The following is a 22,895-nucleotide window of genomic DNA, read 5'->3' as shown; positions in this document are numbered from 1 at the left end:
GACTGCGGACCTTCCTAACTGAGTCTAATGTCTATTTTATGGGGAGCAGCCTTCCCCTGTGGGTTTTCTTTTACACACTGCAGGGCTAGCTTTATACTTTTAAAAAAAACAAAAAAGGAAAGAAAGTAAGAAAGAAAGGAGAAGACTAACCTCATGCGGTATTCGCAGAAAACCCATTTAGCAAAAGGTAGATTCCTCCTTGTTTCCTCAAGTTCATTGTAATAAAAGAAATCTAATTCAGAAAAAGAGTGTTTTTCTAATCATATGCATATATCGCTTCTGTCCGTAGGAATTCCCTAGAGATGTGGGTTATTGTTTATTTTTGTTTTCCCTGTACTTTATGAAAAACCAACCTCAGCGTATAAAAACCAAGTCACTTTGTTAGTGAAGTGGGTCATAGGTAGACCGTGGAAGAGTGTTCAGTATTTAGATGTGTCTCTTGGCTTCCTAGTTGGGATGTGATGCTTCATCAAATGAGGAAGCTTCAAAGTCCCAGAACCTCGTAACACAGCAGAAACGGGTACAGGCAGACCGGAGGCGACAGTGCAAAGGATTCGAGGCCCTCTCACCCTCCCCATGGTGTTCAGGTTCTGGGAATCAGTTGCTGAAGATGGAAACTGCTGAGTTTCTAGTTCCCAAGGATCTAGAATGTAGGGAAGTTACATGGAAAAGAGGAATTTTATGATTTTGATAACCACAAATGAGAGTTTAGAGTTATGGAATGACCGTAATCTCAGAAGAGGAACACCCACCCTTTCTTATAGGTGCTAACAGCTCTGGCTGAAGGGTGTGTGTGTGTGCGCGCGCGCGTGTGTGAGAGAGCTGAGGTGCTTTCTTGGGGATGGTGAAGGCTCGTAGCTCTGCACCATCGTGCTTCTGGGGGACAGAAGACCACACTGCTCTGGACGTTACAGTGCGTGCATTCTAAGATCGTGTGTTTGTGTTCTCGCCAGGTGGGCTTGTTCGGGCGCCTGCGCACGTCTGCGGTGAGGGGGACGGCCATGGCCACGCGGCTGCTGCTCTGCGAGCACGCCGAGAAGCTGGCAGCCGCCATCGTGCTCAAGAACCACCACTCGAGGCTCCCAGAGCTTGTCAACTCGGCGGTGATGAATGCTTTAAGCAAGAGGGACTGCGAAATCCCGCCCAGCCTGACTCCCGCAGACGTCTTCTTTAGAGAAGTAAGAGGCATTACTTTGCCCTTGATGTGGCTTTCTAGAGCTGTGTGTTTGCTGATCATGCCCCGAACAGAGAAAAAGATCGAAGAAAAAAAAAATCTCATAGAAATTTTAAGTAGGACCGCATATTTATCACTTCTATCCCTATAAATTAGAGCTTGCAAAATGCACTGAGAAGCCTTCCCTGCTGTCTGCTGGATGCTCTCCTCTGGTCTCTGCAAATCCGCTCCTGACTCTGCCTCAGAGGCCCCTCGCCAGGGGCCTCCCTTGCCCTCTGGCTTCTCGTTGCCTTTCACAGAGGTGAGGCACTGTCGTTCTCTGTTCCAGCGGTTACTCCCCACCCACGCTCCCAGCCTCATTCCCTGCCACCTCCCCTGCACTCTGCATGTCCGCGTTTCCAGTAGCTGCTGCGCCCCATGTGCCTCCACACCTGGACTTGTGAGCGGCGTCCCTGCGCCGGCCCGGTGCTGCCCCTTCCCTCATGGGTCCCTGGATCTGCTAACACTGCTGTAAACTTTCCCTTCACTGAACTCTTCCCGGGCGCCTGCTAGGACCCTACTCTTTATCTTACTACTAAAATCAGATTTATTTTCAAAGAAAAAGAAAAACGTGCTGTATAGTTCAGAGGGAGAAAAGGTGAAGATGCTGGTGGCCTCTGGCCATTGTGATAAGAGTACACAGTTCGTGTTCTTGTGTCGTGACGTCTTACAACCTCGTGAAGGGACAGGGGAGACTACACTCCCTCCCTTTAAAGGTGGTGATGCTGCTGCTGCCGCCGGCTTGTCCTGCAGCTCTGAAATTTGGAATTAGTTTTTGCATTTGGGGAACTTTTAACTCTGTCTAATGCCTCTAGTTTTTATTTCCTTCCTGCTACAGTCTAGCTGTCATCTAGTATCTAACAGACTGCACCAAGAAGTCTTTGTTCTTCTTAATACAGTTGACCCTTGAGCAACTTGGAGGTGTGGGGCGCCGACCCCCTTGCGCAGTAGAAAATCTGTGTGTCGCTTCTGACTCCTCCAAAACTTAAGTGCTAATAGCTTAGTGTTGATGAGAGCCTTACCAGTAAATATCAGCATAACACACATTTGTATGTTATGTGTGTTATATACTGTATTCTTACAGTAAAGTAGAGGAAAGGAAATATTGAAGTTTACATAGGGACATGCGGGTGGCTCCGTAGGCTAAGCATCTGACTCTTGATTTCATGACCACGCAGAGCCGGCTTGAGAGTCTCTCTCTCCCTCTCTCTCTGCCTTTCACCTCCTCTCAAAATAAAGATTTTTTTTTTAAAAATGAAATTTACATAAAGAATAGAAAGATTCACAGTACTGCACTAGATCTATCGAAAACAATCTGTGCGTAAGTGGACCCATGCATTTCAGACCTGTGTTGTTTAAGGGTCAGTGGTGTTTCATGTACTGAAACCTAAAAGTAGGACACTGAACTGTGTTCAGCTTTGCTGTTGATACTTCGTCTGCAGAATGCCTGTTATGCACTTGAGATGGTTTTTTCCTAGGGAATGTAAGGCAGAGCAGTTATTTTTTTTGTTTTTTTAATTTAGGAAATAGACCCAAAATCTGAATGAAAGAGAAAACAGTATACATCAAGTTCCATGATCTAATCAATCACAGGAATCTATCCAAACCTCTGCCACTACGACCAGCTAAGCTTACAGACAGAACTCACAGGTGTCTGCACTTGGCCCTAACCCTTCGTTGTTTAGGAGGGGGAGGAGAGGGATGGGGTCCGAAACAGGAGTGGGCAGCGAAGGGCTCCAGAAGAGAAGGTCATCTGCATACTGGATAAGAGTACCCTTTGGGAGGGAGAGGTTAGAGCTGGTGCCAGAGCTTCTCCGGAGAGGCGGGGCCTATCCCTCAAACTGTAGAAGTGTCCAGAGCTAACTGTTGGGGGTGGTGGGTGTCGGGGTCAGACTAGGTGGAGGTGAGGAGGCCTTGGAATTCTGAGGAGATAGGAATGGTGAAGAACGTGTTCTTAGATCCAAGTCCGTGAAGTATGTGGTGGAGGGTGGAGTGGTGGGGGGGGGGATGTGGGTGAGGGACGTCGGCCTCTGAGGTAATTCTGAGATCCTGAACTAGTCTGTAAAAACCCTCTGGCTTTGGACTGGAAGCACTGGAGTATTGTATTTGAGGAAAGGAATTTGGAAATGGGTGTAAGCCTTTCAAGGCCTCAGCTTTGAGAGGATATTGGGGTTTTGAAGGGAAAAAAGATAGGATCCTTGCGGGGGCCCAGCCCATGCACCCCAGTCGAAAGGTCCCTGAGTAGGGGGTTGGTGGCGCAATATCTATAAGAAAGAAGACAGACAACGTGAATGGTGGTAAAGCCACACTTTACTAAGGTAGTCAGTGTCTTTTATGCCATAGGGGATTATATTTTTTTTTTCTCTAATGATTACATAGTTTATGGTCCTTGAAAAAGTAAAAACATGTTCTGGGAAGTATCATTTTTTATCACAGAAGAGAGAACAGCTGTGAGAACAGAAGTAAAAAAACAGGAATGAGGGAATCTCTCAAAGAATTTTCTTTTCTTCAAGGCCCTTTAGCAGTTATGTCTGGGCAAGACACTTATCATTCAAGAAGTTAATTTTAGAGGATTGTGTTTGCCCCCAACAGCAGGCAATGAGCTAGGAAAAAATAATGTAAGGGAAAGCTGGTGTCACTAACTGACCCAAGCTGATTCAAAACTTAAAATTATATGCCTTTTTGCTTTTGCAAAGCATCGAGAAAATTGTAGACAGGATAAACAGAAGCAACCTGTGCAGCCCAGGAGGCCAAATATTGTTTCACAGTCTTTGGACTTGTTCCGCAACTTCCCAAATAGTTCTCCTGCGCCCCCAAGGCATGGCCATCAAAGGTCACTTATATAGACTCTCCTGTGCCCCTGAGGCAGTGCCATCAATGGTCGCTCTGCGGGAGGTTTTTTGCCTACTGGGCCCCAACAGATCCTTAAGGTATATAGATTGCTTTCACAAAGTATTTGTTGTAACTTTTGTGTCTTTTTTTGGTCTTTGTTCATACTTCATTTTAATACAGCAAAACAGATTTTTTTTTAACAAATTATTTGAAAGAATTGAATAAGAGTCTTGTTCCTTTTTCTGCATTTGGATCAAAGTGGAGAGCATACTAGTTAATTCAATATATATTTTCCAGATAACTAGAAAAAAACAACGAATGATTTGGAATCCAACAAGTATTATCCGTTGGATACATAATTCAGGAGTACCTTAGGTATATGATACAACAAAACCAAAAATATGGCAAATGGTTGTGTGCAAGACTATGACATTTACTGGTCTTAAGCTTCCTTTGGGTGTAGTTCTGAATCCTAGGGTTCCATAAAGCCGAGGAAACTGCCTAAGGGAGAGACTGTCAGGTGCATGAACAGTATTTGAAACCAGTGAGTATATAACTCATAAAGGGATTTAGCAAGTGTTTTGACATTTGATTTGCCTTTATTTTTTTCTGCTTTTTATATCATATATGCTTTCCCCATTGTTTTCATGTTAACAGTATTAAAAAAATTCTTACATTTGGGGCACCTGGGTGGCTTAGTCAGTTAAGCATCTGACTCTTGGTTTCAGCTCAGGTCATGATCTCTTGGTTCGTGAGATTGAGTCCTGAGTTGAGCTCTGAGCTGACAGTGTGGGACATGCTTGGGATTCTCTCGCTCTCTGTCTCTCATCTGTCTCTCTCCTCTCTCTCTCTCTCTGTCTCTCTCCCCTTCCCCCCCTTTCTTCTCCCTTGCTCCTCCCCGACTTGTGTACTCTTTCTCTCAAAATAAACAAACAAACATTATGGGCTCCTGGGTGGTTCTGTCGATTCAGCATCTGACTCTTGATTTCAGCTCAGGTCATGATCTCATAGTTTGTGAGTTCAAGGTGCTCATTGGGTTCTGCCCTGGCAGTGTGGAACTTGCTTGGGATTCTCTCTCTGCCCTGCTTGCTCTCTCTCTCAAAATAAATAAACATGCGTTAAATAAATGAGTAAATATCGTCTAAAAAAAAATTCTTACATTTAAGCTTTAAATTAAATGAGCCAAAAGTCTCGTGCTGGGGCTGTCAGCGTGCCTTTGCCTAACCTCTGAAATAGAAAAGGAAGAGCGGGGCTCCAAGGAGGATTCTGTTTGGGGCACGCGTTGTATGTGTATAGGCTTGTTCCTTCGTTAGTTTGTACACAAGGGCCGCAAACCTGGTTTCTATTTTTTCTTACCTTTGAGTGCCCAAAGTTATGCAGACTCTAAGCGTTTTAAGTAATAAAGCAAGGAAGGTTTACCTGTGGCCTTTCACTGGAAACAAGGGCTCCCGTGCTTAACAGTTTTGCACCGTTACCTTCGTGTGTTAGTAATGACAAAAAATTAGAAAAGAACAGTTAGAAGTTATCTAATTGACCCTTGAATCATGTCAGGGTTAAGGGTGCCTGACCCCCCCATGTAGTCAAGATGTTTTAAAAAAAAAAATCCTAAAGAAGAGAAAATACCGTATGGTGTCCAGAAACATGTGCGTGTAAGCAGAGCAGGGCGTTTCTAGCCTGTGTTGCTCACGCCTCCCTTCCACAGTGTTTTCTCTTCTTACTTCCCATCACCTGTTTTATTCTGACTCAGAAGCTGAGACTATGACTTGTTGAGAAAAGGCCACTGAGTAGGGTCGGGACAGTTGTAATTATCACCCATCGCCGTACTTTTGTTGATGTCGTTGTCTTCTCTGTCCTCTCTCAGGTGTCACAGGTGGACACCATCTGTGAGTGCTTACTGGAGCACGAGGAGCAGGTCTTAAAGGAAACATCGTTGGACTCTGTGGAATGGGCGGACGTGGTGATCAATGTGAACAGTATTCTCAAGGTACAAAACCACGGTGAAGATTTCAGCAAACCAAAGACCTGTGTATGGCTGGTAGAGAAAGTGGTTTCCATGTTCCAACTCTGTATTGCCAGTAATTTATAAGTGTTTAGCATTTAATTCCAAAAATTTAGAAGAATACAGTCATTATATTACTCAAACATTTTAAATGTCTTGTACAGATTGGAAGCTTCTATAATCCTGAGTTCTGGATTATAACAAAATAATAGCCTTTTATTTGGACAAAGATACATACAACATGGCAAATATATTGATGTTATAGTAACCAAATGTTTTAATTACTCAAGAGCTTACTATTATTGATTAAAATGTTCCATTTAATCTTAGCTAATGGTCTTTATAGCAATGGTTTTCCTACTGCTTCCTATAGTTTTCCAAAATTGAAGTTAAATTATGGATTAAAACAAATTTCAAATGCAGAAAGAACCAAAAGAGTAGTTCCTACAGACTTGGGCTGAGTATTTTTTAGTATTCATAGACTTTGATGTTTCAAATTATCTTTAAAAAAACTGGGCTTCATCACTTTCTGCGCACGCCAATGCATTTTTTCCAGGACATGCTACAGGCTGCCTGTCATTATCGACAGAACAGGAACTCCTTGTATAGAAAAGAACCACTAGAACCAGAACCTGAGTATGTTCCTTGGACAGGTGAGATGGCAAGCACTGAGCCCAGCTGTGCTCATGTATTATTAGCAGTCATTCAAAATATATTTCTAATGACTTATCATTTTTGGAAGTGTATCTAATTCCATGAGTGTGGGTTTGTAAGTGGAATGAAAAGTAAGTGTCATCTCCAGAATGAGCTGTTCTTGTGAAAATTGCTTTATTCTCTTGGAATAACTTTTAGATTTCTCTATAATTTATGTAACCGATATTTATGGATACTTAAACATTCTTTGACTTTTTTAAAAGTAATCTCTACCCCAAAGGGGCTCAAATTCATGACCCTAAGGTCAAGAGTCGCACACTCTGCTGACTACGCCAGCCAGGTGCCCCATGTTCACTAGTTTTTAGAGCGTATAGTTATTCAAGGAAGGAGGTCCTGGCCTCGTGGTATTGACTATATTTAATGTTGGTTTAATACAAGAAAGTAAGTGGAGTGGCACTAAAGGAATTTAGAAGAAAGAAGGATATCTTTACCTGTGTGGAGGAAGTCTCCGTAGAGAAGATGGGATTTAGGCAGGACATAGAGAGCTTTCAGCTGAACCCCTATTTGATCTATTTTTCCAGCAACATTGAGGTGATACAGTTTTTAGGCAGTTGGTCTTTCCCCTAGCCATTCTAGAACCCTGACCCACCACATTACTCTGTGTGATTTTTGTAGCAACAAGCGGTCCTGGTGGCATCCGAACAGTAATAGTGCGCCAGCATGGGATTGTCCTGAAAGTGGTTTACCCTCAGGCGGACAGCAGCCTCCGCAACGTTCTGACGGAGCAGCTGGTGGCACTGATTGATTGCTTCCTGGATGGCTACGTTTCCCAGCTTAAGTCTCTGGACAAGTCTGACGATCAAGAAAGATACGACAGTCTGGAGATGGAATACCTACAGAAAAGATCAGAGCTCCTATCTCCACTTCGTGAGTGCATGACACTTAGTGAGGGCTGTGGGTCTTTGAATTTGCAGAATGGATGAGGGAGTCAAATCATTAAGGCAACATATTCAGTTCATTAATCCAACTGTAACCAAGAATGTAAAGCACGACACATATGTATAGCTTTCTGCATTCATTCATTTGTTTAACTTCGTTTTCATAACTTTCCAGGTACAAGTACCATAGACGGTGCTGAAGATGACTTGAAAATGAATAAATTAACAAATGGAGCCTGTGCTCAGAGAGCTTATTCTCTCAGACCTGTACATGAATAAGTAGACTGCACAGTAGAGCACGGTGGTAGCCATTAGAGGACACATGGAACCGTGTGGCTGTTTGGCACAGGACACGTTGTTTCCATAGCTGGACTTAGGAGAAGTAGCTTGTTTGCTAGTATACCAGGGAAGAGAGTAGCGTCATTAAATTTGCCTCTTTAATGAATTTATATGGATTATGAAACTAAGCGCCAGTAAGTGGAAAGGTTTCTATTCCATTAATTATTTTTTGAATATAATATGAATTAAAGGTAAAGTTTCAAGTAATATTTTTTTATCACATAATAAGTTCTCACTAACAGGATTTTTTTCCATCTGTTGTCATTTCTGCAGTCACACTAGGCCAGCACTCGTGGGCTGCTTCATTAGCAGAAAAGTACTGTGACTTCGATATCTTGGTGCAGATGTGTGAGCAGACCGACAACCAGACCAGACTCCAGCGCTATATGACCCAGTTTGCCGATCAGGTAACGAGTGTTGGGGACATAGGAAATCAATCCTGTAGTAAGGTTTTACCATTTCAAATCTTTTTTTTTTTGTTTATTTATTTTAGAGAGAGAGCACGTGTGGGGAGAGGGGCAGAGAGAGAACTCCAAGCAGGCTCTGAACTGTCAGTGCAGATGCAGGGCTTAAACTCACAAACCGTGAGATCATGACATGAACAGAAATCAAGAGTCAGACGCTTAACTGACTGAGCCAACCAGGTGCCCCCATTTCAAATCTTACTTGGGTGTTTTGTTGGAAGATGATATATAATCATTTTGTAGTTAACTTAGATGCTGATCTGTGCATTATGTTTCTTTGTAAACTGGCAAACGATTCCAAATATTAGTGAAAGGTCTTTGACCTTGGAAGAATATGTTAAAAGTTTTCATTTCTATTCTTATATTTCCAGTTAGAAATAAAAGTGTTTAGGTATATGAATATTGATCAAATTTTAAAAATTTGAAAAGAGGATCTTGGGAGCACATGATACTGCAGCTTTTAGAGAGCTCAGCTTTCTGTATACCAAAGATTTATGCTCTCTTTTGACATCATGCTTCTTTTCTTTATGAGAGAGAGAGAGAGACAGTGTGAGCAGGGCAAGGGCAGAGAGAGAGGGAGACACAGAATCCGAAGCAGGCTCTAGGCTGTGAGCTGTCATCACAGAGCCCAACGCGGGGCTCAAACTCACAAACCATGAGATTATGACCTGACCCCAAGTCGGACGCTTAAGCAACTGAGCTTTTTGTTTTTGCATTATGAGACTCTCTAGGTGTATTTAAGCCAGTTGATTGTCATGTAAAAACTAATTTTTTCTTACTGTAAAAGTGAACATAGTATAAAATTCAAAAAGTCCCTATAAACCAGAAAGATTTTAAAAATCACTCATAATTTGACTACCCAGAGAGGAAGAACTCTTTTTAACATTTGGTTTATATTGTTCTAGTCTTTTCACGCTTTATTGTTATGGACAAAAATGTTTTGCCGATTGCTAGTCACAAACACTTGTCCTGATACCATTGAGTATTTCACAGCAATGATTTGATGGTGTTGTGGTATTTCATGGCCTGGATGTAACTTGCCCTATTTGATCAGGGCCGGATTGTTGGACGCAGCTTATTTAGTATTTCACAACAGCACTAAAGTAAATACTTCTGTGTCCATCATGATTTCTAATCTTTCTGTGGATTATAGTTTTTTGTTGACATTTTCCATTCATTTTTGCATTCTCTTATTTTCTTTAATATGTTTAGTTCTTTAAAAAATCCTTCTGTACTACGTCTAAAATCTGGTCATCCTCAGGTTTGCTTCTCTTGCCTATTGCTTAGTCATATTTTTCTGCTAATTATGTCTGATAAATTTCTTGTTGTATTTTGGATATTATGTGTAAAGGAACCTTAAAGATGGAAATAAATGCTCTCTTTCTCCTGAGAGGCAGGTCAGTCAGTTCATCAAGAATAGAGGTGGGCCAAGGTTTGGTCGAGGCTTTTGTTATATTCATTTCATTTCCAGCTTAAAAGTCTTGTGGGATTGGTGTGTTCATCGCAGAATTTCCTTTCGTAGAAATATCTCTTACATACTGTGTGACTGCAGGATATCTTAATCTTCCTGTCCAGCCTAGCCTTCCATGTTACCCCAGCATTCAGCAGACATCTAGTGGTGAAAACGGGCAAGGCATTTAGGGCCTCTCTAGAATCCTGTTTATGAGTCCAGCGCACATGGCCTTCCGGCACAGAATTCAACCCTGTGGGTAGTTGGGGGCTCCTGAGAAGCTCAGTCAGGTAAGCCTCCAACTTGGGCTCAGGTCAGTCTCACAAGTTCATGGGTTCGAGCCCCGCATCGGGTTCTATGCTGACAGCTCAGAGCCTGGAACCTACTTTCGATTCTGTCTCTCTCTTCCTCTTTGCCCCTCCCCAACTTGTACTCTCTCTCTCTTTTTCTCTTTCTCAAAATAAGCATTAAAAAACAGTATTTGACCCCTGGGAATCTTTTATTCTGCACTGTTGCATAGAACTTTCCTATATACTTTCTAAGATAGGACATGGGGTCATTGAGCACCTGATGTGATTAGTATGTATGACAGAGGAACTGAATTTTAACATTTTAATTACATTGAAGTAGCTGTACATAGCTAATGGTTATACCTCGCACATCTACAGTTTCCGTGATCTTGAACAAGATCCTCTTTCTGAATCTGCATTCCTCATTTGTTAAACTAAGTTAAGGGTTTTTTGTTGTTGTTTTGTTTTAAGAATCCTTCTCTATAGAAAATAAGTGTTTAAACAGGATCTCTATTCTGGAATCTTAAGACCTTTGAAAAAATATTAACGTTTTACTATCAGAAATGTACTTTTTAAAACTGTATTAATAAATATTATTAGATTCTTTGCTCTTCTGTTTGTAGAATTTTTCGGACTTTCTCTTCCGCTGGTATCTGGAGAAAGGAAAGCGAGGCAAACTGTTGTCTCAGCCCATCTCTCAGCATGGAGAGCTGGCAAATTTTTTGCAGGCTCATGAACATCTCAGCTGGTTACATGAAATTAACAGCCAGGAATTAGAAAAGGTAAGAAGGATTGAGTTACATGGACCAGATTTAGGCAGTTTTTACTTAGGTTTTTTTTATTTTATTTTTTTATTTTATAGAGAAAGAGCCCAAGCAGGGGAGAAGGGGCAGAGGTTCGGAGAGTGAGAGAGAATCCCAAACAGGCTTCATCCTGCGTGCAGAGCCCAGTGTGCGCCTCAATCCCGTGACCCTGGGATCATGACCTGGGTCTAAATCAGGGGTCAGACACTCAAGTGACTGAGCCACTCAGGCGCCCCTTTACTTAGTTTTAATTAGTTTAGTTTAAAGTGATTAAATGCCATCTAGAAATTATTTTAAACACATGTCTCCTGTTCTCTGACATATTTTGAATAAAGTATTCTTGTGTATTTATGATGGCATTACTATTATTTTTAATATCTCAATAAAAAAATGTAGCCTGTTGTGTTTTGACTATTAGAGTAAAATAAAGCACAAAAATTGTATTAACATGTATAAACAGTTGGCTTTTATTTGTCATGAATATTAAAATGTTCCTATTATGAGTAAAAACAGTACACAAATTAACTTCAACATTTGTCCTTGACAGGTTGTTGAAGTGAATGTATAGTTGTTACAGAGCAAATGTTTCTTATATGTTTCTCTGGTACTTTATTGCATAATTACTCTTGATGTATCTTACTGATTAGTTTTTAGGTTTGCTCCTACTGACTTGGTCTTTCATTGATACATATTAGGGGGAAAAGCAAGTTTAGGTAGTACTTTAGCCTGTATTTCAACTTGAATTTGTTGGCAGGGTCTTACCATTTTTCATATTTTGTTTGTTGTAGGCTCATGCAACACTTCTGGGTTTGGCAAACATGGAAACTCATTACTTCGCAAAGAAGAAAACCCTTCTGGGCTTGAGTAAATTGGCTGCATTGGCTTCAGACTTTTCAGAGGATATACTGCACGAAAAAATTGAAGGTGAAGGAAAGAATGTGAACATGAAGCATGCTATCCGTGAACTCCTCTCATGCATTCCTCTTCCTGTTTAGTGATACTCGTGAGACACGGGACCCGTCTCTCGCTCAAGAGGAATGCGTTCTGTTCAGTGTTTTAGACAATTATTTAATTGCATATTTGGGATTCTATTTTTTAGAGAAAGCTTGTATGTTAAGTAAGAATTCCTAAAGAATAAAAGTAAATGGTTTGACTAGTGTTCTGAATAGACCCTTAGTGACTCATACTCTTAAGAACAAGAACTGCAAAGAAATCCTTCGTCACTGGGTTTGTTGTAGATAGTGGTAATTGTGAAGCTACTGGTTGCAGAATTCAGAGCTTTTTGGTGTCATAATTGTGAAACTTTTGTTATATTATCTGTTAAGAAAATAATTGGCTACACTGTTATTTTTGAGAACAAAGGGGAAGAGAGAGATACAAATCTAGAAGGAGAATGAGGAAGGGCCCTGACTGCACTTGAATTGGAGATCTCAGATGGAATCATGATTGTTTAAAATTAAAGCATTTCTTGGGCTCTGTCCACTGAGAGGGCCAGAAAGCAGTGACACCCCGGTGGCAGGAGCAACCCAGTCCTGTATCGTTCTTCTAACTACTATTTCTCAGTAAAAGGAGATGAGGGTCATTGAAGGAATGGTCCTGGGAAGTCTTGTTGAGCCAGAAAGCAAGCTCAATGTAGAGATGCCAAACAACGTGACAGCCTCCACTGGCCACGTTTGAGGTTAATCTGAATACCAAAAAGAGTGATAGTAAAGCATTTTATTTCAGTTTAAAAACAAAAAAATCCCAGGGCGCCTGGGAAACTTAATCGGCTAAAAGGTTGACTTCAGCTCAGGTCATGATCTCACAGTTCATAGGGTCAGGCCCCACGTCAGGCTCTATACTGACAGCTCAGAGCCTGGAGCCTGCTTTGGATTCTGTGTCTCCCTCTCTGGCCCTCCACCACTCATGCTCTGTGTGTCTCTCTCTCAAAAATAAATAAACATTAAGAAAAAAAAATTTTTTAATCCGTAAATCCATCATGAGACCCAGAAGTGGAGGAGTCAGTGAAAGTTTTCTTTACAAAAAAAGAATACCAACTAGTAAGTGTAGAATGGGACTTGGCAGATCACCATCTTCAACCATGGTGACTAATGCATCCTCAAAGGATGCTACAACCATTGAGTTTAGGGGTTAGGGGACAAGGATGGCCTCATGTTTTCAAAGTCGCGTCACCTGGATCTGACAGGTACCATCACCAGCACGAGACACTCCCTATACACACTTCTGCGTGGTGTCCGGTGGCAGTGTGTGACACCACCTTGTGTTGTTCTCATGCCGGAGATGTTCAGCCCTAATCTAACCACAAGGAAGTGATCAGATGTATCCTGTCTGTGGGGCGTTTTACAGTATAATCGTCCCGATTCTTCCAGATTCAGGAGCATGAAAGACAAGAAATAAAATTAAAAAAACAACAAAACAGCAGGCTGTGTTAGATTAAAGTAACCAGAGAGCTGTGACAACCAAATACAGGGCGAGCTGCTGGCTCGGCTCCTTGACCATCCCCCAAATAACCAGCCATGACAAACGTTTTGGGGACAACTGGGGGAATGTGAACTAAATTAACATTAGATGATATTACTCTATTCGTGTTAAGTTTTTCAGACCTGATAATGATATTGTGACTGAATGCCCTTAGGAGGTACATCCTAAAGTATTTAGAAATGGCATGATGTCTGCAGCTTTCATATGACTTGGGAAAAGCAGATAGATTGGTAGATAGGTAGAGAAAGCAATGATGGCAGAATGATAATAGCAGGGGACTCTAGATATATACAGCGTACACTATCTTGTTCTTTAAAATTTTCTCAAGGGGTGCCTGGGTGGCTCAGTCGGGTAAACGTCTGACTTCGGCTCAGGTCATGATTTCATGGTTTGTGAGTTCAAGCCCTGTGTCAGGCTCTGTGCCTGCTTTGGATTCTGTCCGAAGAATTCTTCTGTCTGAAGCATTCTGTCTGTTTGTTTATTTTTGACAGAGAGACAGTGCAAGCAGGGGAGGGGCAGAGAGAGGGAGACACAGAATCCGAAGCAGGCTTCAGGCTCTGAGCTGTCAGCACAGTGCCGGACATGAGGCTTGAACTCATGAACTGTGAGATCCTGACCTGAGCTGAAGTAGGCCACTTAACCGACTGAGCTACCCAGGTGCCCCTAGAATTCTTTTCCGAGTAGGTTGCAAACCCCTCCAGTCTGCTTTTCTGGGTATGGAAATTGCACAAAAATTATTTAATTTTTTACAAAATTTGGATCACGTAGAGTGGTGTTGGTATTTGAGCGTATTTGTGCTTCGGTCAGTGTACTTGGCGGGGACTACTGGGTGTGGATGCATAGCAGTTCTCAGTCCTTGGCTCCTGTGGTCCCACGCCCCTTCCTGGGCAGAGCCGGGCCACAGGCTGCAGCCTGGGTGGCTGTCACCTCGTCCAGTAGAGATCACCATTGCTAGTTAATAGGTTTGGCACATAATCTTCCAGGTTTTGTTTCTCCTGTAGTAACAAATGGTGGCTTTTCAATAGATCATTTCCCTTTGTGCAAAATTCTGTAGAAACTCTGGTGGGAAGAAGCACCCTCTTGAGTTACCTTAAAATGGGACTGGGTGACCCCAGATTTGGGGAACTTGTGTCTTGTGAAATAGCCGTCTCTTCTCCAAGCAGTAAGGTGTTTTCTCAAAGCTCCTCTTTTCTCTCCTAATGCTGTCTGGTCACTGTGACTCTTTCTATGACTTGGATCACATTATGAGTATGTTTTAACATAATTAGGAATCAAGGCAAGCAGAATTAATAACATTTTAAGATCATTAAACAGTGACGAGATTACCTTTAGAGATAGTCCTTTTTTAAAAAAAAAATTCAGATTTGTTTATGACAGAGCAGAGGTTTACTCCCCTCCCTGCCTCTCGTTTTGAATTCTAGAAATGGCTGAGCAGGAGCGCTTTCTACTGCACCAGGAGACCCTGCCTGAGCAGCTGCTGGCGGAGAAAGAGCTGAGTCTCAGCGCGATGCCAGTGTTGACCGCCCCGCAGCTCATCAGCGTACGTCTTTGGCCCTCCTTGCGCCACTCCTTAGTCTCAGAACGCCATCAGGTCTCTTGAGTCAGATGGTACAGTTCCTAAGAACAGTCCTCTTTCCATTTCTGTTTTTCCGGCAACTTTCCCCTTCCTCTAAATAAGTTGTTAGAAGCTGCTTGAGAACAGGATGTCAGTTGGCAGGAAGTAGCGGGTCAGCCTCTGCCTCCCCGTAGATCTCCACCTGTTCCTAGAGATGCTTATCCAGGTGAAAGTGCTTGGATCTTCTCTTCTAGCACAGGACACACACGTGCCAGGAGGTATAGTTCAGGCTCTTCCATAAGAAAACAGTTTAAGGAACTAGATCTACCCAGCCTGTGAGTGCTGTCCTCCCCTTTGTCTGGAACACAACACGTTCCTGAGGGCAGGGCTGGGTCACGGGCTGCAGCCTCGGGACAGTCTTGTTGTTCGTAGTGTACTTGTTCAAGAGAGCATCTTGATACGGGAGTGATGCAGGATCACTTTGAATTTGCTCTAATTGTATTAACAAGACAATTCAAAAGCTTCAGTATTTTAATCATTATTGGTAACAGGTTTCCTATAATTGAGCCCACAACATCCTCCTTATATAACATATTGCAAAGAATATGCTCAAAAGAATACTGAAGTATGTGTACTGTCTTGAAACTGACTATGCATTTACTGACATTTTTAAAGTATATGTTCCGAATTATACAAATTAAATACTGTTGAGCGTAGGCATGTTTTAAAAATTTATTATGAGGGTTGATGGAATGTGACTTCCAAATGTGATAGTCTTTTTAGTATAAAATAAAAATACCTGTGACTTACTTGAAAGACTTAATGACTTATTTTCTCCATAAGTTTCTCTAGTCTTGGTTATATGATTACTTAAAATAATCCTCAATCTTATTTGAACTTGCCATAGCTATATATCTGTGAAGAAAACAGAAGAGCTAATGAATATGATTTCAAGAAAGCTTTGGACTTGCTGGAATATATTGATGAGGTAAGTAAAATCACTTGAAATGATCACAGGAAGGTATCACAATTTATATATTTGGTTTTCTGTAGAACTGAATACATATTAAAAGAGAAAAGATAACCTCTTTTAGCCAATCATGACAATGTTAATTAAAAAATATTCTTGGGGCACCTGGGTGGCTCAGTCTGTTAATCGACAACATTGGTTCAGATCATGATCTCACAGTTCATAAGTTCGAGCCCTGCATCAGGCTCTGTGCTGACAGCTCAGAGTCTGGAGCCTGCTTTGGATTCAGTGTCTCCCTCTTGCTCTGCCCCCGCCCAACTTGTGCTCTGTCTCTCTCTCTCTCTCGCTCTCTTGCTCTCTCTCTCTCTCTCAAAAATATAACATTTTTTTTAATTAAAAAAGACTCTCTGGTTCAGCTATTCTTAACTCTTGGAATGTGTGCTTCATTAGAAAAGTTGTCAGGAGATTCCTTTCCTGATAATTCTCACATGTTCTCTGATGTCTTTTTCTGTGTGCATGAAAAAAAAAAAACCACTGCTCTTCAGAGCCCTGAGGTATATTTTTTTCTTTATTAAGTCATTATTAATTCTCCAGACTGATATGTTGCTTTATCAGTTTACTTTTCCTAGTATTCACATCGTATTTACTCTAAGAGCTATTTCTCAGCCTTCTTTTGGGGTAAAAAAAAAAGATTGTAAAGACAATTCTGTAGGATAAGGAATTGGCCTTACAATTGAAAGTAGTTTGGTAGACTTAAAAAATGTAATGGATTGGCTTTTATGTTACCTTGTTTAAAATATTAGCCCTTTCAAGCTTCCAGATAACATCAGATTATCCCAGAATAACCAGAAACTAATTCACATAAACTTATTAACTGGCTTACTCTGCTGAGTATTACTGTCTTAAAGGAAAGGAAATGTTCTTAAATTGTGAATTAAAAGTAAAGCAATATTTATTTAGAATTAGAAGCTGACATAACTCAAATGTAAGCATGTATTTTTTAAAATCAGGACTTAATGAGAATATTTTTGTTTTGCTATAAAGGAAGAAGATGTAAATATAAATGATCTGAAAATGGAAATCCTTTGCAAAGCTCTTCAGAGAGATAAGTAAGTTCCCATAGCATGAATCTAAGACACGGTTTTAGAAAAGGGTTTTTAAGGAAGATTATGATACATCAAGCAGTCTTGTGGGCTAATTGTATTACAACATATACTATGAAAATTGTTGTGGTTTAGTGATCTAAAGTCCTCATTCTGTAATTAAGGAAGAGTTTAAGGACTTAGGACCACTGGCATAATACATCTCTACTTTTGATTTTAAAATTTAGATTGTCAGGGCGCCTGGGTGGCTCAGTTGGCTAAGCGTCCGACTTCAGCTCAGGTCATGATCTAGCAGTTCATGGGTTCAAGCCCTGTGTTGGGCTCTGTGCTGACAGCTAGCTCAGAGCCTGGAGCTAGTCTTCAGATACTCTATCTTCCTCTCTCTCTGACTCTCCACTGCTCATGCTATCTCTCTCTGTCTCTCAAAAAATAAGTAAAAAAACATTAAAAATTTTAAAAATAAAAAAAAATGTAGATTGTCAATTTGCACAGAAATGCGTACGTTCCTGAATTTTACAGAAGTTGGGCCAGTTCTACCAAACAATAAGCTGCGTTTATTTTAAGTAAAAAGTTTATTAGAGTATCAGTACTCTCTTGTAAGTTACTGAGACCTCTCTTTCACAATTATTTTCTTCCTGAAAAGGGAGATTCTACTGGAAATTGTGGCAAAGAAAGGCAGTGGCCATGAAAGAATCAATCAGGAATTGCTTCTGGGAAAAGAATTATAGTGAGAACGTGACTTGAGTGCTAACACCCTTCCCTACTCACAATTTTCCTTTTTATATAGTGCTGAGAAATTATAGCAGAACTATTTTTACTAAAGCATTTCTTCTCAGATCACTCCCAAATAGTTCACATTGTTCTCTTTGGTCTTAGAGGTCACTCTCTGAAGCATCTAGCTCTGCCCACTTGATTCTCCTTCCTAATCTTAAAAGAAGTATGCTGTCATTTGACTGGAATTCTTTGTCATGGCTTCATGTTTAAAAGCTTTAAGGTATCGTGGGCTAAATCCATGGAGAACTACCGAACGGTGGTTCTGTGAGTGTTTATCTCCGCAGTAGACAATCTCCTCTAGATAAAACTTACATTGTATTAGACGCCGTTACCATTTTACTTTTATGAAAAGTATATATTATAACAATATCCTGTAACTATTACTTGTGCTCTGAAGATCATACTTTGGAGTCCTTACTAGATTTGTTATATATTTATATACAGTTTTTAGGGGAAAGATACCTCACTACTTGGTTTTGACCTCAAATACATGTGGTTATGTTGGACAGATAGCTACCTGAGTGTAGCATCTTGTATCTAATATAAAGACTCTAAGTGTCTTCAACATTTAAAGCTCCCTTATTTAAAGAATTGGAAACAGTATCACAAAACTCAAGATTCTCCACCTGACCTCCCACCCCCCTCCCCAGCACGACAATTAGGACAAAACTACAGTAGCAAACAGAGGTCCTTTATTTCAGATATGTTCATGATTTCATTTTCTTCTCATTACAATTGTTTTCTAGCTGGGCCAGTTCAGATGGAAAGGATGATCCAATTGAAGTATCTAAAGGCAGTATATTTGTGAAAATCTTACAGAAACTTTTAAAAGATGGTAAGTAGTTTGTTAACATTGGAAATTATGGTATCACTCCTCAGTTTTAGAAATCTGAGAATAATGGGGATAAAGGTGTCGATACCAGGGCGATTTAAGATTTAACAGTATCATACTAGAATTAGATTTGTTTAAAATGAAGGAAGGGTTAGGGCACCTTGGGTGGCTCAGTTGGTTAAATGTCTGACTTCAGCTCATGTCATGACCTCACGGCTTGTGAGTTCGAGTCCCGCATGGGGCTCTGTGCTGACAGTTCAGAGCCTGGAGCCTGCTTCCAATTCTGTGTATAATCAGGTATATATTTAATATATATGATTGTTGAAATATTTGAATTTGTAATTCTACGATATTTTAAATACCTGAATATATAATTATTGGAATGTATAATTGTTGAAAATATTTGTTTTTAGGTGATGATTAATTAAAAACTTCCACATTGAAGAAATGACTTAAGGTGTAGAGAAAATGAAAATATTTCAGGTCTTATTAAAGACTTTCATTAGACTGGCTGTTTTGACCACTAGGGGGAAGAACACTCAAGCAACCTCTTCTACGTAAAGAGTGTCATGTTGTTAGACCTGCAAGTATGTTTGACAGTGGAAGGAATTCAGAACGGAGTGTCTCCCAATAGTGGAGCGGCGTTAGATCTCAAATAGAAGCACAGATGTTGTTATCATCAGTCATCTTAATTCATTTGAGAGTTTCATGAAAATGAAAAAGGACTTTCTGTGTTTGTGATTATAGGCATTCAGCTCAGCGAATACCTGCCAGACGTGAAGGACCTCCTGCAGGCAGAGCAGCTTGGGGGCCTGAAGTCTAATCCGTACTTTGAGTTTGTTTTGAAAGCAAACTATGAGTATTACGTCCATGGATAAGTGTAACTTCTTCTGAAAATGGTCTCTGTTGCTAACAATTTGTACAGGCTCATCCTTATGAAAACCTTAGGCCTTCGATATCTGAAAGTTTGTACAGTTTTATAACGTGTCGCTGAATTTTTTGTACTTTATTTAGAAACTGCCACAAAACAGCTGTTGTGACTGTAGTTTTCTCTCCTCCTTTTTCCATCTGTTTGTCACTTGTTATTTCAGGCCGGCCACCCTTTCGTTCTCCTCTAATTCCATCGAGGGCTCTGGAGTTCTTGTTCTCATTCTGGCTACTTGTTTGCACAAAGCACTTCGAGGCCTTGGTTTCTAGAACTCTGGACATGACAAGATTGCATGATTGCGTCTGAAATTGCTGTTGCTCTGGAGTCGTGCAGTGAGGAGAACTGGGAGTGTTTGGTACCCGTTTTGGTTAGGGCTGCTGAGAAATGTCTAGTAAGATGGATGTCAGATTTGGTGACTTGCCGTAGGACTGAAAGACCAAACAAGTGGACATAATTCATGTGAGCCTGAGAACTGACTCATTCATTGGAAAATATTAAACATTTCTAGGTAAATAAATAGGGGATTAGTGAGAATAGTGAACAAAACACTTAGGTGGCAACCTGCCTGTAAGTTACCATACAATAAGCTCATAGTGTTAAGTTAGTTACGATCTTTCAGTGTGGGGATTCACGGGGTGTTTTCAGGGGGATTTACAGTGCATTCCTGCTCTGCCGCGGTCTAGCTGACGTACAGCTTGTGTTAACGCTAGAAGCCGTTACAGGTTTTCTTGCTGTGGCCTTTGACTTGCTGAAAAGTAGTGGTTCTCAGAGTGTCATTGTTCTGACCAGTGTCATTACTCAGTTTATATCAGCTTTAAATAAAGACTAGAGACTGGACGGGAGTTACTGGCATATTCCGATCCTGGCTCGGTTGAATGCTTACTAAACAACTTGCTCCAACTGAAAAGGTCAGAAGTTAAATATGGTGAAGAGCCCGGTGCCTGGTCCCACCACGCACTGCCTCAGTGCCCTCTTCCCGTCCAGGCTTCAAATCCAGCTCTGAACGTGTTGGCAAGACCAGCTTACCGGAGCTCTTTACATTAACAACCAGAGGAAAGACACTAGCAGTCTTGTCTTATTCTGTTGCAGCTTGTGTGCTGGGACCACACGAGGGGCCAGGTTAGGAGCATATGGAAGGGTGGAGGGAAGTTAGGAAGAGCTTGTCAGGTGGCAGGTGAGAAGTGGTTGAATTCTTGTGTTCTGAGCCGAGGCTTTGCTTTGACATAGGCATTAACAGATCTTGCCTGTGCAATCCTGTTCGGTACTAATGTGCTCTGGGGGCACAGCATCGGGCCCCCTTCACTTGCTCCCACAAATCTAAGTATCCCTAGAATGACAGGAAGGCCAGTCTGACAGTGACCCTGGCCCCATTGATTGTCTAACGTCAAATTCCTGCTGTCATGGTGTAGGGCATAGTTGTCTTAAGTTGAGGGAGGAAAAGGCTTCCTCTTCTAGCGCTCTTTCTTAGTAGCCTGGCACCAAAATGGTTGGGTTTTTAAAAATCAATTAAATTGAAGTCTGAGGTTTTAAATAATTTTTTTACATTTTTAAATTTTGTTTCACAACATAGTCTTTATCAAAGAATTGCTGGTTTTTGTATAAATTGAGTAATAAAGGCACATTGTAAAGGCGAGCATGTTTTCTAAGGAAAGAGAAGTATCACTGCCTTGGGAAAGGGTTTTCCCACCCCCGTCTTTGCAGTTCTGTGAGTCTAGCTTGCGGCCGCGATTAGAAGGCAACGCGGGCTCGCGGGCGGCAGGCAGCGTCGGTGCGAAGACTGCGAGCCTGTGTCCAGGATGAGGCAGAACTTGAGATGCACGTGAGGCGGTTGCTGAAACCATTCTCGAAGAAGGGTGCGCTCACCCTGTTACAGGGGTTTGGTTTTCGAAGAAGTCTTCAAAATTGGATCATTTCTTCTACTTTGGGGTCGGAATCAAATTGCTGAAGCCAGTCACCCACCCAGCACACGACTGCCTGCGGGGCGCCTCACACCCCTCTCCTTCGGGGTGGGTCGCCGGAGCTGCAGGAAAGCCACGCCCTGATGTCAGCCCCGCTCCCAGGCCTCTTGCGACCCGGCACACCTGCAGTTTTGAGGCTGCTAACTGGAAAAAGGTAGTCCCACCTTTTTATTCCTGGACCTTTTACTGGAGAATGCCTCAAGAGAAAATAGTTTTACATATTCCTCTGTAAAATCCATTCATTAAATACAAAAATGCAAGTTTTAAAATTTTTATCCAATTCTAAAATTTAAAAAAATTGTAGAAAATGTGAAAGTTATTTTTTTAAAAAGTATATGGAAGAAGATAAACCCCTATAATCCCACCAGCCAGAAATAATTTTAGTTAACCAGTTTGAAATGTATTTTAGGGGCACCTGGCTGGCTCAGTGGGAAGAGGGTGCGTCCCCTGACCTCAGGGTCATGAGTTCGAGCCCCGAGTCAAGTGTCGAGATTACTTCAGTAACTTTAAGAAATGTGCCGTGTCTTGGGCTGTTTGGGGCTGTACGTGTTGTGTGACCTAATGCATATCTGAGCACATCCGCGTGTCCTTGTTCCCCGGCTCTTCCCACTGGCTTCCCGAACGGGTCTTTTCAGACAGTTTTGCCCAAATCACTCCATCCCCATCCCTCCATTAAAGTTTAATACTGCAGATATACCATATACATATGATTTCTTCATGTACTCTGCCTCTGGAGGCCACAAATCATTGTAATATCTAAGCTTTTTTCACACCACCAAGAAACAGTTTCCCTGCTTTGAGGATGCGTGCCTTCCGGATTCTTCAACATACAGTTTTCTAAGGAGTGCCTGACACTTTACCACATGGCTGTGCCATGCTTTATTGAACAGTTCTGTCTCTCTTCTCAATGATCTTACACTTGAGTTCATGATCTGGGTTCAGTTGGGTTCGGTTTTTTTGTGGGGTTTTTTTTTTTGCCATTTAAAGTAATAGAATAAATAAATCTTTGTACAAAAATCTTTGTGCCCTCAAAGTTCCTTTAAAATTGCATAACTTTTCCTGTTCAGTTTATGATGTTTATATATATTTAGTAAACAGTTTTAATCATTTTGAATGTTTTTTGCTCATCTCTTCTACCCACGTCACCTCCCCTCCTCCTCCTCCGGACACTTAGAAGAAAGATACTGAACTATTTTTGGAGCATTTATGCCCCAGGCACTTACCTAGTTCTAATCTCCGAGCTAGTCTTAAGGAGTAGGAGGAAACGGAGTCTTTCTTGAAATGACCTGCCCAAAGTCACACAGCCAGTCAA

At 41.4% G+C, this 22,895-nt stretch overlaps 1 protein-coding gene across 1 annotated transcript in view; it reads left to right on the top strand.

Annotated features, from left to right (window-relative positions):
- The window catches only part of NUP133 (nucleoporin 133), a 50,759-nt gene extending 28,477 nt beyond the window's left edge, over window positions 1-22,282 (top strand). The window contains exons 15-26 of the mRNA XM_029931178.1: window positions 954-1,178; window positions 5,907-6,029; window positions 6,601-6,697; window positions 7,374-7,625; window positions 8,249-8,382; window positions 10,803-10,961; window positions 11,771-11,906; window positions 14,885-15,003; window positions 15,926-16,006; window positions 17,033-17,097; window positions 18,612-18,700; window positions 19,445-22,282. Coding sequence (XP_029787038.1) covers window positions 954-1,178; window positions 5,907-6,029; window positions 6,601-6,697; window positions 7,374-7,625; window positions 8,249-8,382; window positions 10,803-10,961; window positions 11,771-11,906; window positions 14,885-15,003; window positions 15,926-16,006; window positions 17,033-17,097; window positions 18,612-18,700; window positions 19,445-19,575 — 1,611 coding nt within the window. The 3' untranslated portion in view covers window positions 19,576-22,282. The remainder of the gene's footprint in view (window positions 1-953; window positions 1,179-5,906; window positions 6,030-6,600; window positions 6,698-7,373; window positions 7,626-8,248; window positions 8,383-10,802; window positions 10,962-11,770; window positions 11,907-14,884; window positions 15,004-15,925; window positions 16,007-17,032; window positions 17,098-18,611; window positions 18,701-19,444) is intronic.
- The last annotated feature ends 613 nt before the right edge of the window (window positions 22,283-22,895 follow it).

Source organism: Suricata suricatta, chromosome 2 (assembly GCF_006229205.1).
Source record: "Suricata suricatta isolate VVHF042 chromosome 2, meerkat_22Aug2017_6uvM2_HiC, whole genome shotgun sequence".
Lineage (NCBI taxonomy): Eukaryota > Metazoa > Chordata > Mammalia > Carnivora > Herpestidae > Suricata > Suricata suricatta.
The sequence above is the reverse complement of the archived record's forward strand: the minus strand, read 5'-3'. Positions and strand labels throughout refer to the sequence as shown.